This window comes from Phyllopteryx taeniolatus, chromosome 8 (genome assembly GCF_024500385.1).
Source record: "Phyllopteryx taeniolatus isolate TA_2022b chromosome 8, UOR_Ptae_1.2, whole genome shotgun sequence".
Taxonomy (NCBI): domain Eukaryota; kingdom Metazoa; phylum Chordata; class Actinopteri; order Syngnathiformes; family Syngnathidae; genus Phyllopteryx; species Phyllopteryx taeniolatus.
In genome coordinates this window covers 20,068,231-20,085,587 of record NC_084509.1, presented here as the reverse complement: position 1 = coordinate 20,085,587, position 17,357 = coordinate 20,068,231, and the positions used below count along the sequence as shown (strand labels likewise).

The following is a 17,357-nucleotide window of genomic DNA, read 5'->3' as shown; positions in this document are numbered from 1 at the left end:
TAAACATTTTATATGCGCAACAATCTTTATTAGTTCTTCCAGTTTTTGATGTGAAAAGAGGCAGAATTTTCTTTAAATATATTTTTAATGAAGCAAAAACAACTATTTACACATTTAGCTAAACTGCAATCAATTACTATACTTGGATCTGATAATTACAAGCACCTTCGGCCAGCTGAGGAGAGAAATAAATAGAGGGGTAAACTTCCCCATTGTTTTTAAAGAAAGGAAAAATATATTTGCATTCTCTTTGGGGGGGGGGGGGGGGGGGGGGCAGGACAAAAAAAACTATGATGTATATACAGAACATTCCTGAAAGCCGTTTCTACTCATGGAAGCAAAAAGGCCTACGGATTTGTCTCGTTGAGTATTTAAAAAAAAAAATAATTCTTTTCATAACGTGGAGTTTCAAATATGTAACTTTTCAGGTTTCAAAAACAGTATCATATTAAAATCCAAGCATGGTAGCTAGGCTTGGCCACGTCCTCATTCTTGCTCTCTTCAGGTTCAGGAAAAAGTAACACAGATCCAGCAGAGGGTGTAAGTTAAGTGGGGTGGCGACTGATCATTGCCCCCAGCAGCAAAATTGTCAATGTTCATAGTGATTCTCCTCAGTGACGCTGTCTTTGTGAAGTCTGCGTTTAGTCTTCAGAAGTCCACAACTGGTATAACTCGTGTCTCAAATGTCCATCTTCATCAATATTTATCCTTTTATTATATATATAAAAAAAAAAAAACACGCACACTCCAATCATTCAATAGCAAAAAATCAAAAAGCCAAGTATCTACATAGGCATGTAGATCAACCAAATGCAACATGTCACTGTTGCACAAAGGATGAAGTCATCAAAAATATATAGCCTCTTACATGTTTATATATTTAACAGCATAGTGTTGCTAAGATGAGGGAAAGCGGTTTCAAAATAAGATTCAAACTTCAAAGCAAACGGTCTTAAAAATACTGATGAAATGCTATGTAGCCCCCGCTTCTCCACCTTTTCACTACAGTGGTGCCTTGAGATAAGAGTTTAATTTGTTCCGTGGCCATGCTCTTATCGCAAAATGCTCATCTCAAAGATAATACTTTAAATGAGCCTTCTTTCTCTCTCTCTCCCACACTCGCTTGACCCCCGACCTGTGTCTCTCTCAGTGTCATTCTCTTTGTTTAGTTAGCTTTTCAGTAAACTTCAACTGGTAGTGGCAATGTACAGCTTGAAGCCTCTTTTTTTAAGAATATTTACTAAATTTCTATCAGCTAAAATGCTGCTTGTTGTCAAGTTAGTGGAGCCTCCTACTGCCATACAGCACTCGTTTCTCAAGTTTGGGCTCACAGGTCAAAGCAAAAACTCAGCCAATCGACGGCTCGTATCTAAAAAAAAAAAATAACTGGTAAGTTGGGTCACTTGTATCTCGAGGCACTACTATATCTGTATTCTCGCCACATAGATTCATTAGAATTAGGACATTCAATTGCACAGAATAAAAAAAAAGAAAATGGCATGATCGAACACTCGATCGATAATACAATCTCTCCAATTGAAGATTGTTTTATTGCTTTTTTTCTGTTTCAGCAGAAGGATTTTGTCGATTCAGGCTCATCTGAATCCTTCTCCTAACGTCCCTTCTCCCAGAGGACCTCAATAAAAAATCCCACCAGTTTAACTGTCAGACCTCAGAGACCCTAACTGTTGTCAGATTCGTCGGCCTGGCGCAACCATGTGAAGAAGCCGGTGACCGACTTGAGAGCCACGCCCTTGCCCTGCTGCTCAGCGGGGTCCTTGCACGATTCCCACTTGAAGAAGGCGTCATCTTTGATTACCTCCTCATCGTAAAGAGTGTCAAAGAACATTCGCAGCAGATCTGATAGTGGGACAAGAGAAGAAGAAGAATCACCTTTTTTGTCATTACATGAATTAATCACAGCACAGATATTCATGGCAGTTTAAAGAAGCAATCAAATACCTTGATGAACAACGGAGCAAATAATAACCTATGCAAATGTTCCATTAGTTTCTACTCAGTCACTCACTGGCTGGCTGCTCCATGTGCACCATCAGAGCCTGTAAGGCGTAGAGAGCTTGCAACTCCTTCTGCAAATCCGTTAGGAATTTCTGCAGCAACTTGGCCCTGTGATTGATCATCTCCTCATTCACCTTGTAGGGATTCTCACCTGAAAGTCATTTTCAAAAAACCTAAGTCAGCAGGACATTATGGCTCGTACATAGTGGTGATTGCATGCAGCAGTTTAACTGGAAGTCTTTTGAGTCTTTTACACAAAAGGACTTTAAGGACTTTACTGAGCTCAGGAAACAGGAATATATATTGTTGTTTTTTTTCCAAATCAACCCTTTTTAAATAAGCAACAATAATAATTTTAGGTGGTAAATGTTATTTACTAGAGAGGGAAAGAATATAAAAACAGTTATGTACAGTAATTTAAGCTGTCAGATAACGAACAGGTTTAAAAGCAGGACAAAGTGGCCTAAATGACAGTACTCACCCTTTGTCAAAAACTAAAGTACAATACTTTAGCTTAGCCAGCGACTGCCAGCCCACATAACCAAACTGTGATAGCGTAATGGTGGATCACTCAGCTTGTGCTTTGATAAGAAGGCAGCTAGCCAGCTAATGAGCTAGCTGCAGGATGATTATTGGCACTTCAAACGTACCTCGCGGTGATATGCTTAATTTTGGTGCAGACCTGGGTGCTCTGGGCTGCACATAGACAGGCTTTCCCAGCCTGTAGCACTATCTTTACCAATCAATTGCGAGGGCTCGTGAGTCGTAGCTACTCGGCTCCCCATATGCGAAAGCGGGTGAGTCTGTCTGCTGAGACCAAAGTGAGCACTGGCACTACGCCGGAGTACTTTAAACTAGGGGTTTCCCGATCTGATCTGAAAATCAATATTCATAATTTTTTAGAGATAAGTGCAGCAAATTCAATGTTCTCTCTCAAAATAATGAATATTGGTACACAAACGCTGTTTAACCACATACAAATAGGCAATATAAAAATACTATTTGGCATATATACATCAAACTCGGTGAAAAACGAGTCATCATAACAATATTCGATCATGACTTCTACTTTGTTACTGCAGGTGTATATTTCATTGCGTGTATCACACTGCCCCTCAGAGGCTAAGATGTGCACAGCAGGAACAACGATTGTCAATAAAACTAAACTCCAAGTTCAAGTGTATTGCCGTGTGGAGAAAGCAAATTATGTTCCCACTATATACTGACAGTAAAAACGAAACAAAAACAAAAAAACAAAAAAAGACTTGAACTTTAATAGTTATTTTGCACTTTAAAAGTATAATTTGTATTTTTATTTATTGAGATTATTTTTCATGGTTTTCTCATTCATTTTTTATTTAATCTATTTAAATGTAGAATATGCTTATGTTTAAGTTAGGCAGTGGCTAAATTGAAATTAAAAAAATATTTTTCAGGATTTACTAATATAATTAAATAAATAATTTATCTTATTCAATTGTAGTACATTCTTATTTTTAAAGTTACCTTATATAACCCATTAGTTAATAATAAATGGGTCAGTTTTCAACCTACTGTTGCTGATTATTGTTCTTTGAGTAAAATCACTTCATTAATCCTTTTCTAACATTCCACAGCACAAAATAAGTAAAGTATGTATGATTATTCCTGATATCGGTACTGGCCTGAATTCAAGGCTGCAATATCGGTATTGGATAGGAAGTGATCGGGACATCCCTACTTTAAGCCATGCACTATTATGCTAGCCATGACTACTGTCTACAGCTGCGCTTCAACTAGTGAGTGTGGATTAAACATGCTGGCTTCATGTGAACACATAAAAGTTTTTGTTTTTTTTTATCCCACACCAACCAATCCGCAGACCATGGTGTGCCGAACCATGACGAGTAATCGGTACGGATCATGGATCAAAGATTATCCATTGTGCCACTAGTTTACAGGGTATGAACAGCTAATTAACCCAACATGCAAATTTGTTTGGAATATGGGCCGACGCTAGACTGGTTGGAAAAATCCCACGCAAGCACAGGAAGAACATGCAAACTCCACACAGGAAGCCAAGATTTGAACAATGGACCTGAGAGCAATGACGCAGACATGCTAACCACTGGGTTACTGTGCTGCTTTAATTTATTCTAATACTACCTTGTCCATCTTACCACTGCGAAGCATCATATACATTTAACTTGGAAGGAATATTTTCTGTTCCAGTAAGACTGCCACAATGCACAAATGCATGATTAGATAAGTTATGTGTGGAAGAACTTGACTGAACTGCACAATGCCTTGATAATAAGCCCATCAAACACTTTTGGGATGAACTAGAATGGAGATCGTGAACCAGATCCAGATTTGTAACCTCATAAAACATTTGTCTTGATAAATGGGCAAAAACTCCAAAGTTTTGTAGGAAATCTTGCCATAAAAAGTATAGATTCTGTTATGGCAGCACAATGGAGACCAGCTTGATATTTTCTTAAATTTTCACTTCCTGTATGTGAAGGCCATGTGTCCCTACATGTTTGTCCAAATAGAGTATATTGCTTTTTTTCCATGTTACAAACCAAGACCCGTCTGTCTCATTGCCATATAATTCAATGTTCAATAATTATTTATAGTTTTGAATGGAGAAGGTGAAGAAAGCAACTCACAGATGATTGCTGATTGGCAGACACAGGTCATCAGTACTCTGACAAACATGTTGGAGGTTATCTGCTGCTCATCCAGGTTGGCCTAAAAGACAAACATTGGTATGCTTACATGCTTAACACAAGTGCCATTTCGGCAGCATCAGTAACAAACCACGAAATGAAAACAATGTTAAGAGCTACCCGAGTAGGCGTCTAATCGAAGACAAGCATGATGACTCCAACATTTCTCTCAAACAAATATTTTGCTTTGATGATCTTAGAATGTTAAAATAACAACCCTGGGTGCGAGCCACCTTCGCTAATAAAGAAGAATCTGCTTTTAATATGATACATTAAAGATATGAAACGTTGGTTAGTAACACACACTCAACAAGTTTACATTATAGGGAGGTACAGTGGAACCTCGACAGAATAGGGGGGGGGGGGGGGTCGTCCGATCCAGCTGATTGTCCATTACATTGAAGCACTTTTTTAAAGCCATATGCACCCATATTACTGGAAAGTACAAAATTATTGTTTTGTCTTCTTTTGTGGCCCAAAACGCCCAGTACAGTACAGTTATTGTAAATAATATTTTTTAAAAACATTTTATCCAAACTTACCACACCAGTGTGATTGGTTATGGTGACTGTGTTGACGTACAGTACTCATCGTTGGCGAGTCGCTTTCATGAGCCGCGAGGAATTCGTGTGCTTCTTAGCTCCAAATCCGTTGCCGAGCACAAATTGCTTGACAAAAAAGAACTAAAAATACTAAAAAATAGTATTGTACTAAAAATAGCATGTTCCAGACTCCAAAGACTGTACTCCTCAGAGTTAACGCCACACCCATGCCACTCTCTCTCTTTGCTTTATGTACAATAGACAACAGATATACCATCGTCACATGGCCGCCACGTCAATGACCCCCATTCAACATAGCCGCCACATAAGCATGGGAGGATCTAGGATTATTGTATATCTGTGACCCGGAAATACGTCAGTCCTATTCTCTGCCTGCATTGCACCACAGCGCCAGTAAACAGCAGCAGCCAATTCTGGATCAACAGACTTTCTCAATGGCATTTTAAGCGACAAAAATGGAAACTACTTTTGGATATATTGTTCAGTCCGGCGGTCCGTTTTATCCGATATGCATTATATCGGGGTCCGTTTTATAGAGGTTCCACTGTATATTGTATATTGATTTGGGGAGTTAAATAAAGTGCTAGTTACATTGTCAACAATGACAACCAAAGAGTAGAAACACACCTGAGTACCAAACTAGACGATAGGATTTGTCATATAATTTCTCAGTACAAGCAGGGCATGATATCTTTAACATGTATTAAGTGGGGGGAAAAAAAACATTAACTCCAAAAAGAATACGGTTCAAAGGCTGTCATTTCCAGAACCACGAATAAATGGACTTCAAATGTTAATAAAATCCCAATAAAAAAATAATACAAACCTGAATCCAGTCAATGAGTCTTTTGTTATCAGCCTTGTCCTGGATCAGTCTTTCAAGCTGTCTGGTCAGCTCTGCAGAGCTCATCTTCTTGGTTTTGCTCTTTTCAGAATCTTCAGCCAGTGTGAACACTACATTCTTCAAGAAAATAGAAATGTTTGCCTGGTTTGGTAATTCATGAAGTCATTTCAACTGAACAGTAATATATTTCATTTTTAAACTAGGTCTCCATTGCAATAGATACTGTACTTCAAAGAGGCACAACAAAGTAGGTAGAAGATGAGGAGGTAGGTGTTTGTGGTCATGCCTTACCTTTTCCGTCACAAACTTGTTGACGTCTACATCTTCAGGGAGGAAGTCTTTCCACTGGAGTTCTGCCTCCCTCCACATTGTGCCCACCTTGTTATGGCTCTGGATGTGGGATATACACATTTACAATCATCATTTAAAAACACATCTTACCAATAACCGGTCTCTTAAAAGAAAAGGCACAAGAGTGCCATAAGCACCACCTCCTCATGAAATAAAAAGACACCCACAGTCAAAGTATGGTATTCTCACAATTTTAATACAAGTTTCACAATTGTAAGGCTTTGATTTGACCGAAGAGAACTTTCTACAGATTCACTTACAAATGTGATATGTGTGAACAGGAGATAGCCTATGTAAAGTATCTGCATTTAAAAAAAAAAAAAAATATTTAAAAATAAATACAAATCAGCATATTCATGTCCAAAGAATACCCACTTTATGTTTTATGTTCCATTCCTATGTTTTTGCTCTATACATAGACCCCCTTAAATTTGCAGCCATTTGCTAAAATCATTCTTTTTTCCCCTCATTAATGTACACACAGCACCCCATATTGACAGAAAAAAATGGAATTGTTGAAATTTTTGTAGATTTACTAAAAAATAAATAAATAAAAAACTGAAATATCACACAGACATAAGTATTCAGACCCTTTGCTGAGTATTTATGGTAGTAGAAGCACCCTTTTGAGCTAATACAGCCATGAGTCTTTTTGGGAATGATGCAACAAGTTATTTTACACCTGGATTTGGGGATCCTCTACCATTCTTCCTTGCAGATCTTGTCCAGTTGTCAGGTCGGATAATGAATGTTGGTGGACAGCAATTTTCAGGTCTCTCAAGAGATGCTCAATTGGGTTTAAGTCAGGGCTCTCGGTGGGCCATTCAAAGACAGTCAAGGAGTTGTTCTGAAGCCACTCCTTCGTTATTTTAGCTGTGTGCTTAGGGTCATTGTCTTGTTGGAAGGTCAACCTTCTGCCCAGTCTGAGGTCCTGAGCACTCTGGATAAGGTTTTCATCCAGGATATCCCTGTACTTGGCCGCATTCATCTTTTCTTTGATTGCAACCACTCTCCCTGTCCCTGCAGCTGAAAAACACCCCCACAGCATTATGCTGCCACCACCATGCTTCACTGCTGGGACTGTATTGGACAGGTAGGAGCAGTGTCTGGTTTTCTCCTCATATACCGCTCAGAATTAAGGCCAAAAAGTTCTATCTTGGTCCCATCAGACCAGAAAATCTTATTTCTCACCATCTTGGAGTCCTGCAGGTGTTTTTTTTTAGCAAACTCCGTGCGGGCTTTCATGTGTCTTGCACTGAGGAGAGGCTTCCATCTGGTGGAGGGCTGCAGTGATGGTTGACTTTGTAGAACTTTCTCCCATCTCCCGACTGCATCTCTGGAGCTCAGCCACAATGATCTTTGGGTTTTCCTTTACCTCTGTCACCAAAGCTCTTCTCCCCCGATTGCTCAGTTTGGCCAGACGGCCAGCTCTCGGAAGGGATCTGGTCGTCTGAAACGTCTTCCATTTAAGGATTATGGAGGCCACTGCGCTCTTAGGAACCTTAAGTGCAGCAGAAAGTTTTTTGTAACTTTTGCCAGATCTGCGCCTTGCCACAATTCTGTCTTATATAGACAGGTGTGTGGCGTTCCTAATCAAGTCCAATCAGTATAATCAAACACAGCTGTACTCCAATGAAGTGTAGAACCATCTCAAGGAGGATCAGAAGAAATGGACAGCACCCGAGTTAAATATGAGTGTCACAGCAAAGGGTCTGAATACTTATGGCTGTGTGATATTTCAGTTTTTCTTTTTTAATAAAGCTGCAAAAATGTCAACAATTCGGTTTTTTTTCTGTCAATATGGGGTGCTTTGTACATTGAGGACAATAATTTATTTAAATGATTTTAACAAATGGCTGCAATATAACAAAGAGTGAAACATTTAAGGGGGTCTGAATACTTTCCGTACCCACTGTATCTTCATATAATGAATATTCACACACAAAGGCTCTAGGAACACATAGATAATAATAATAATATCCATCCATCCATTTTCTGAGCCGCTCCTCCTCACTAGGGTCGCGGGCATGCTGGAGCCTATCCCAGCTGTCATCGGGCAGGAGGCGGGGTTCACCCTGAACTGGTTGCCAGCCAATCGCAGGGCACATAGAAACAAACAACCATTCGCACTCACAGTCATGCCTATGGGCAATTTAGAGTCTCCAATTAATGCATGTTTTTGGGATGTGGGAGGAAACCGGAGTGCCCGGAGAAAACCCACGCAGGCACGGGGAGAACATGCAAACTCCACACAGAACTGTGAGGCTGACGCTCTAACCAGTCGGCCACCGTGACGCTAATAATAATATATGTTATATAATAATAACAATACCCACAGACACATATTCTTCAATCTAATATGGGAAAAACAAGTTATACTCAAAGTTCAATCGCAACTTTCTCTTTCTACTCTTTTTATCGAAAGGCAAGTGTGTATCTCCATGCATGCACCACACTGTCCCTAAGAGGCTGTGCTTTGGCCTCTTAGGGGCAGTGTGGTGAATGCACATTGCCCAGCAGTAATGGCAGGTATTATTTTTATTTATTGTTTTTTATTGCAATTTTTAAAAATGTATCATTATTTTACTTGTTAGTAATTTATTTTCTGGTTGTTCTTTTAAGTTATATTTACAGTTGAGTTATGGTAACTGAATAAATACTAAGTTTTGAAATCAATGTTTATTAATCATGATTTCAATATCAATCAAAATAATTGTGTTTATTATTTTTCCATAATCGCCCAGCCATACCTTAAACCAAACTGTTAATTGACTCGCGAATAACAATATCAGGAAGAAAAAAAAAAATATCAGTTTTGAAAAAACTGTATCCCTCAGGTTCACCGTGTTTGGTGCAATTGAGAGTGACATTAATATCCCACTCTCTACATGATGTGTGAAGTCAAACTTATGAGCTCACCATCTCTTTGCAGAGTAAACTGAGGATACGGACTAGCAGGTCTCCTGCTTTGCCCAGAGGGATCAAAGGCTTTGAAATCTCCCTGTAAAATCCAACAGTTAACATTCATATTAGAAATAATTTTCCAACGTGTCTGAACATTCAAGAGGTACAGAAGTCTGACACTAACTTGAAAAGGTGTCCCATGGGGATGCCTCCCTCATGGAGCATGGGAGTGATCAGTTCCGACAGGTAGAGCCAGATGTGCGGGATGTCTATCGCCATTTCTTCAGCTATCTCCAGGATTTCATGAAGCCTATGTAAAACGAAGAGAATGCCCTGACTTAAATAGGGAGTTTACAATTTGATTTGGTCATTGAATACTTTGGTCAATCACAATTTGGTAAATCACTCAGTATGATCTGACAGTTACATGAGCTAAAATGATTTTTGGAAGAAAGCAAAAAACTGCAATCTCTGTCCCCATCTTGTACATCTAATTTGACTTTTTAAGTAGTAACTACGCCTGAGGAAAAAGAACCAATCAGAGACAGAAGGCGTGACTGACGTGCCGTGCACTCGCAGGCACACACATAGCTGCTGAAACCCCCCAGCCTCACGCTGACCTAATACCTTGTACCTTGCTGACACTAGGGCTCAGACCCGGTCTCTATATCCCCATTCAACATGAACGTCTAGCGAATCAGATTTTAATTGTTAGCCTTTGTGCTATTCAAAAAATAAAGAGATGCATCATGTCATTGAATGAAAAATGCAAAGTGTGTCATGATCTGCACCCTGAAATTCCTCTGCGGAGCGTGGGTGGCCCACAGTTAGCAATAATTGACGACATCCCCTAATCTAAACGTTCATGTTAGCGAGAGGCATGGCTTTGGTCAGAGACTGGCAGAGTGAGGGAGCAGAGGGTCAGTGAAGTGAAACTACATAAACATTCTTAACATAAACATGTTTCTAGCAGTTTTAAAGCTGCAAACTCCCACTTGAAAAGCACACAAAAGGAAGGAACCAGTTTAACACAAAATGTTAGTTTAACATGCATGATAAGAACTTTTGTGGTTTCATACTGACCCTTTATAGTACTGTTCTGTTGGGAGGATGCTTGTCTTAATGAGCTGGTGCAGAAGCCGCCCTAGGTTCTCTCTGGCCTCGGTCCTGCGCTCCAGTGTCGACTCCAGCCCGAATTGTACAAACACAGACAATACCTGAGGGCAGTTTATCTCCTGCACACATTGCAGGGCCTCCTGTGGGGACAGAGAAAAATATCCTTCTGTCAGTGCATGCTGAAACATTTCTCTTTTTATTTCTTTTCATGACTAAATTGTCCCGCAATTGAATAAACAACAACAACAAAAGAATCAAAATGTTTAATGCACATGGTTGTCTTGAGAATTTGACTTTACTACTTTACTTTAAAGACATTTGTATTTGAGCATCTTTCTCCTGAATGCCAGTTACACCGTATTCAAATTTTAATGTTAAAGTGCAAGATAACCTGTCACAACTGCATTGTCCACATCCTAGACCTACAGCTTATCCATAAAGTATGCACAGCGCTTCACTTTTTCCACATTGTTATGCTATAGCCTGTCGATAAAATGGATTAATTTACACAAGAATGTAATTTTTTTTTAAATCATTTTTTCCTTTTCAACCATTCCTGTGTGCTTTCAGAGGCGTGCTTTGGGTCTTTGTCTTGCTGGAGGACCCATGATCTTTGCCTCAAACCAGGTTTTCTTACACTGGGGAAGACATTTCGCTCTAAAATTTCGATAATTTTCTGATTTCATGATGCGTGTGATACAGTCAAGGCATCCAGTACCAGATGAAGCAAAGCAGCCCATTATGGATCCTCCACCATACTTGACTGTTGGCAGTGTGTTCTTTTCCTTGAAGGTTTCATTGCACCATCTCTCAACATGCTGTTTATGTACATTTCCAAACAGCTCTATTGTTTCATCTGTTCATAAAATGTTATCATTTGCTCTTTTGTAACAAACGTTATTAATAGAAAAATGCTGTTTCACTCTATTCATTTTCTTCAGGAGACAGTCCACATTTAGTAAAACTTCATGGGTGCCAATAATACTGAGCAGGACTGCACATTGTAGCCCGCCTGGAGTTCGCTCAAACGCACCTCTTTGTCTCATTAGACAACGAGAAACTTTTACAAAAACATTTCTGACATATGTATATGTACAAAAACAGAAAGGATGTTCTTATTATTGCCCTGCAATTGGCAGGCAACGAATCCAGGGTGTACCTGCCTCTCGCCCGAAGTCACCTGGGATAGAAAACATCTTCTGCTTTATGGGCAAGTGAAATATACAAATGCAAGTCAAAAAAGGGGTGATTTTTTACCTTGATATTAAGAATATGGAGGTATTCTTCGATGATGGCTTTGGATTTTTTTGTTAGCTCTTCCACAGTCAAGGCCGGCTTGTTAGCAGTTTGAAGAGGTGGAGGAGTTGCAGCTGTTTCCCTCCTCACTGATTATGTAAACAAAACAAGACCAAAATGTAATGACCCTGCACAGACCTAAATTCGTACTGGCTCAAACGGTGATAGCGTGAAATGAGTATTAACACGAGAGTTAAAGTCTGGTCAGATAGATACCATTGTCTCGGCTCAGAGCTCTCTCTTTGCTGCCCCGATCCCTGTCATCTGCCATATTTGCAACTTTGCGGACTGGATCTGCTGATCCACGTTGCTCTCTCTCCCGACTCCGCGCCTCTTTTTCCCGACTGAAGCTGCGTGTAGCAGTAACATGTAGCCGAATGGCGCGCACAGAATGGTCAAAGCGCTCGCCTCGCTCTCGACTTGAGCTGTTTCTGTACAGGTGAGATTGTTAGCAAACATTATTGGACTAGGTGGATGTGAAAAGCTTAAACCAGTTGTGAAGTGGTTATAATTAAGTTACAGACCCAGCAATTGTGGGGAAATTAATCATCAATTAATGGCTGTTTGAAATTAAGGAAAAATAACTATTTTCTTGAAAATTAACAGAACATAAAAAAAAAAAAAAATTTTTAAAGAATGCAAGAAATTCATGAATACCTTTGCCGCCATGTCATAACATTACCTAAAAGTTGCGAAGATGTGCGCATGATTTCAGTATTGTGGTATTTAAAAAAAAAAAAAAAAGAAAAAGAAATTCCCAAGTCTGCAAGGACCACTCCATTGCAACTTTGTTTTATCCACTATACAACTGTTCCTACCGCTGAGGAACCCGCCTGTCTGACTCTGCTGAAGTTCCTGACAAGGCCTGTTGTAGAGGTGAGAACCTGTTTAGAGTGTTGGTAGCTGTACGGCAGCCAGATTCTGGGCCTGGGGAGAACAATACACTCAAAGATTGTATCTTATCTTATCATAGCTCATAATTAAAGCTACAGGGATATTCAACAGGTAGACCTACCAGAATCGATAAGCTTGTTGACACTACCACCGCTGCTGCCCCTACCCCAGCTCAAAGAACCTTTGCCTCCTGGAGCAAGACACTGAGTGTGGATATCAAAAGCAGGTGTCTGAAAAGAAGAGTTTCTTGATTAAAACCAAACTTCAAGCTGAAAATAAGAAAGATGGATCAAAGGTGCTTCAGCATTTAGCTCAATCTTGAAATGACATGCGATTAGATGGCATGACTGGATGTGTACTAAGGGGTTTTTAATTTTCTGAATTCCACCATTTCAATTTTATATTTGTTTTTGTATTATTGAGGCACATTTTATTAGTGATATTGTGGATTTTAAAAAGTGAATGGGAAGATTAGAGTTTGTGTCCTGCTGTGGACAAAAATAAATTTCAACTAGTTGTTGAAGAGATGCTAGCTTACATCCTGACTACTGCTCAGTGCCCCAGAGCAAGGCCCTAAAAATACTTTAAAATCAAGCTTTGAATTCAAGTTCATTTGGACTGTTGCGTTCCATGATTGTGCTTAATGCATGGTGGAAAGCAAATACTGTATATGCATACAACAGACAAGAACTACCTTTGGGAATTTGAATTTTGCATCATAAGTTCGGTTCTTGGATATGGGAACTGTGTTCCAGCCATCATCTTGTGGGGAAACACCACGACTAGAAGTGTGAGGTCCCCCACGAGTCCCTGATCCTGCGCCACCCATCCTGGTTCCCGGACCGCCAAAAGATTCTTTCTTGGAGATGAGGGCATGCTGCACTTTCATCTGCTCTCTGTGCTCCTCCAGCTCAGCTTCTTTGTGGATCTGGTCAATCGTCTTTGGGCCTTGGTCACGTCGTCTGGACATCCAATTATTCTGAGATGGCACGAGAGAGAATTAATGCACAATAAATGTTAACCCTAAACAGAGAACTATAGTCCAAAACAGTTACACACAAAATTTGACAAACTGTAATTTATGTTTACCCGTCGAAGGTCCATCACATCTTGCAACATAAAGCGGATCCTGGAGCTGGTCTTCTTTTCCTTTATTACTTTCTCCATCTGATTGAAATACTGGTCCATGAAATGCTAAAGACCATTCCAAAACATTGGTCAGTGTTTTAGTGTAATTTTGTTTTGTACATTCCCATCTTTGCAAGTTGATGTATTGAACTACAAGTGTAGGCTGTACCTTGGCCTTTTCAAAGTCTAGATCCTTTCCAATAGTGGATAATAGTCTGCACAGGCACTCCAGGGACTCCTCATCATGGTTTTTTAGTAGCTTTACAATGCAGTCATGCATGATGACTTCTGTGAGCATCTTAAGTTTGAATAGTTCACCGATGAATTTAATATTACCAAGTGAGCGCCTCCTAGCCTTGTTTTTAGACACTTCAAGATCCTCAATTAACCTTTGCTTCTCCTCATCCTGTTATGGGGAAAAAGTAGTTTAGTTGATGAAGATGTATTAATTAAAACAAGAAGGTTAGTTTATAGTGTACAGAATTACAATAAAAAAATACACAAAAATACTTGGTATTATACCCCTTCAGCAGCCTCCAGCTCTCTCTGCTTCTTCTCAAAGATCTCATTGTCATTTTTATCCTTCTCAAACTCATTCTGGCATCGATTCAGTAGCAGCTTCCGGAAATTCACAGTGTCTCCTGGCTTATTCGTAGCTTGGACTTTTAGCTAAAAAGATTTTATAGCCATTTATTGTAAAAATCATCTAGCATTAAATTGTCTACATAGGGAGCAAACATTAGTAAGCTATTGATACATACCCCCATAACGCAGCGGCACATGTTGGCATAGGCCACGGAAAAGTCTGGCTCAGAGATAGCCTTTTCAAAGGTGAGGTCTATGACACCTTTTAACCTCTCCTCCGTGTCAATAGTAAGTTCTGAAACTTGTTTCATTAGCTGTTGGAACTTTTGAGGGGTTAGTTTGTTGAGGATACTGCGGACCTTTTTAAACAATTCCTGTGTCTTGAGTTGATCTGGATCATTCTCCACAGCCTTTTCTCCTGCAAAACCATACACTGCTTTTTTCACTGAAGGCTTCCATGCTTTCTCTGCCTTGTTCAGCTTCACATCCTCATTGAGTGACATGCTGGTAATGATTTTCCTTGGTTCTTTCCTTTGCATCTGCTGAGAACGACGCGGGCCGCCTATGCCTACACCCATACCAGGAGGCTAAGAAAAGATGGGACAGAGGGAAAATTAGAAGACAAAATAATAGAGGACAACTACCATATTTTCCAGAGTAAAAGTCCCTCCGGATTAAAAGTCGCACTAGCCAAAAATGCATAATAAAGAAGGAAAAAACATAAGTCACATTGGAGTATAAGTCGCATTTTTGGGGGGAAATTTATTTGATAAAATCCAACACCAAGAACAGACATTTCATCTTGAAAGGCAATTTAAAATAAAAGGCTGAATAGGTGTACGGTATGCTAACGTAACACATTCAGCTAACGTTTCATGACACATAAACAACGAACTGAGAATGTGCCTGGTATGTTAACGTAACAACAGTTATTCAGATAACTAAAGCATAAAGAACATCAGTGTCACTCCAAATCACTAAATCCAATGAAATCTTCATCCTCGGTGTCACTTCTAAACAACTCCGCCAACTCCGGAGGTAGACGATGCACCGCTTCCTCTTCTACGTCACTTTTGTCAGACTCATTGTCAGTTGCAGGTACAGATACACAGGCCTAGAGCGCCCTCTTGCGGTTGTCAGTGTGAAAATAACGTGAAATTATATAATAATGTGTTAATAATTTCACATATAAATCGCTCCGCAGTATAAGTCGCACCTCCGGCCAAATGAAAAAAACTGCAACTTAATAGTCCGAAAAATACGGTAAATTGCTGGTCCGTGACCTTTAAGAGTTAAAAAAAATAAAAAATAAAAAAATAAAAAAATTACTTACTGGTCCTCTACTTCCTCCTCCCATACCTGGCCTGCCAAGGTTGGCAAAGGAAGGTGTGAAGTCAGGACCACAGTTCATTCCAGGAAGCCGACTGGGATCAAGTTGGCGAAGAGGAGTCTTGTTGGCCTAAACAGAAAGAAAAATGTGCGGATCATAAAAAGCGTACTCACAAAGATTTTGCACTGGCATTTTTTTTTTCTGTTTTCAGTTACAAGCCTCTAATACGTGATACTGTATAGGGCCCGTTTTTTAATTTATTCTTTGTCTTTACCACTTAACTTTATAACGGGTCAATTGGAAATTGAAGCCAATCTCAATTAAAAATGCCACTCACAGGAAATTTAGTCTTCACTTAACCTAACATGCATGTACTTGTAGATGAACACCAAAAGAACCAACACAAGCACAGGAAAAAAAAAAATAAAAATAAATAAATAAATAAATAAAAAGATTTGATCCCTCACCCCATTTGTTTCCTGTAGGAGACAGTAATACTCCCCATTCTTCCTCCAATGGTTCTCACAATTAGAGAAGTGATAACTGTTACATAAAAACTTGTGAATCCTGGCCAACATATTTCACGTGTTTTCTTTTGCACATACCATGGACTCCAATCAGTTAAGCAGTTCTTTTAGTTATACTGGTGGATATAAAAAGGCTACACACTATTGTTCAAATGCCAGGTTTTTGTGACAAAAAAAAAATATTTAAATTTAAAAAAATAAACATTTAATAACTTTTCCCAGCATTAACGTGACCTATAATTTAAGACTTAATTGAACAAAATATATATTTTAGAGGGGGAAGTAAAAATAAACAGATAATACGGCTGCACAAGAGAACACACCCTTCTTATAACTGGGGATGTGGCTTAGAATTCTCCATTCAATGTCAAACCCATGTTAAATGGGAGTCCGCACACCCCTACCACCACTTAAAAGTGTTCATGATTAACCCCAAATAAAGTTCAGATGTTCTAGTAGTATTTTCCTGACATTTTTGCAGTCACATGTTATAGCACTAGCAATGGTCCTCAGATAGCTTCCACAGCATCAGAGGGATTTCATTGTTCAAAGGCATCAGTCAGGAAAAGGGTGCAAAAGAATTTCCAAGGCAACAACTCAGATTGTGAGGAAATGGGCTTTGGAGTTGGATGACACGGGTTCAAGTCTGACTACAGACAAAAAAAATATAAAAATGGCAACTAGCTGTCGGAGAGATGGTAGTCTATTTGCTGCCTACTGTCGAGGTGCCCTTTAGCAAGGTATCATCCCCACGCTCCCAACTCAAGTGGTGCGGCGCTCTTTGCCCACTTCTTTCACTCAATCTCTCCTTTCATGTCTGCATGAGTGTGATCTGGTTCCGTTTGTGGTGTGCAAAACAAAAGTATACATCAAAGTGAGTTGAATTTCCCCTGGAGGGACACAAATAAGTACAATAAATTAAAATAAAAAATTAAATACATCATGGAACACAGTGAAGACAATCAGTATCAAGTGAAGAAAATACGGCACAACAGCGACATTACCAAAAACGGGACCTCCCTCCAAAATGAATAAAACGATAAGGAAAACAAGTCTGGGAGGGTGCTAAGAGGCCAACAGCAACACTGA

The 17,357-nt window shown here is 39.5% G+C and overlaps 1 protein-coding gene across 15 annotated transcripts in view; it reads right to left on the bottom strand.

Annotated features, from left to right (window-relative positions):
• LOC133482742 (eukaryotic translation initiation factor 4 gamma 1-like) overlaps positions 1 to 17,357 on the bottom strand; it is a 61,211-nt gene continuing 43,854 nt past the window's right edge. For 14 of the 15 annotated variants that reach the window (XM_061783192.1, XM_061783193.1, XM_061783200.1 and 11 more), the window contains 18 exons: positions 15,745 to 15,870; positions 14,588 to 14,998; positions 14,349 to 14,495; positions 13,996 to 14,232; positions 13,788 to 13,892; positions 13,393 to 13,677; positions 12,820 to 12,928; positions 12,623 to 12,731; positions 12,021 to 12,235; positions 11,766 to 11,893; positions 10,476 to 10,648; positions 9,577 to 9,702; positions 9,408 to 9,489; positions 6,429 to 6,527; positions 6,120 to 6,254; positions 4,671 to 4,752; positions 2,030 to 2,170; positions 1 to 1,860 (listed from right to left, as the gene is read on the bottom strand). In XM_061783192.1, coding sequence (XP_061639176.1) covers positions 1,682 to 1,860; positions 2,030 to 2,170; positions 4,671 to 4,752; positions 6,120 to 6,254; positions 6,429 to 6,527; positions 9,408 to 9,489; positions 9,577 to 9,702; positions 10,476 to 10,648; positions 11,766 to 11,893; positions 12,021 to 12,235; positions 12,623 to 12,731; positions 12,820 to 12,928; positions 13,393 to 13,677; positions 13,788 to 13,892; positions 13,996 to 14,232; positions 14,349 to 14,495; positions 14,588 to 14,998; positions 15,745 to 15,870 — 2,889 coding nt within the window. In that variant the 3' untranslated portion in view covers positions 1 to 1,681. Of the gene's footprint in view, positions 1,861 to 1,962; positions 2,171 to 4,670; positions 4,753 to 6,119; positions 6,255 to 6,428; positions 6,528 to 9,407; positions 9,490 to 9,576; positions 9,703 to 10,475; positions 10,649 to 11,765; positions 11,894 to 12,020; positions 12,236 to 12,622; positions 12,732 to 12,819; positions 12,929 to 13,392; positions 13,678 to 13,787; positions 13,893 to 13,995; positions 14,233 to 14,348; positions 14,496 to 14,587; positions 14,999 to 15,744; positions 15,871 to 17,357 lie in introns of all 15 variants that reach the window. The other variant, XR_009789918.1, reaches the window with a different exon arrangement.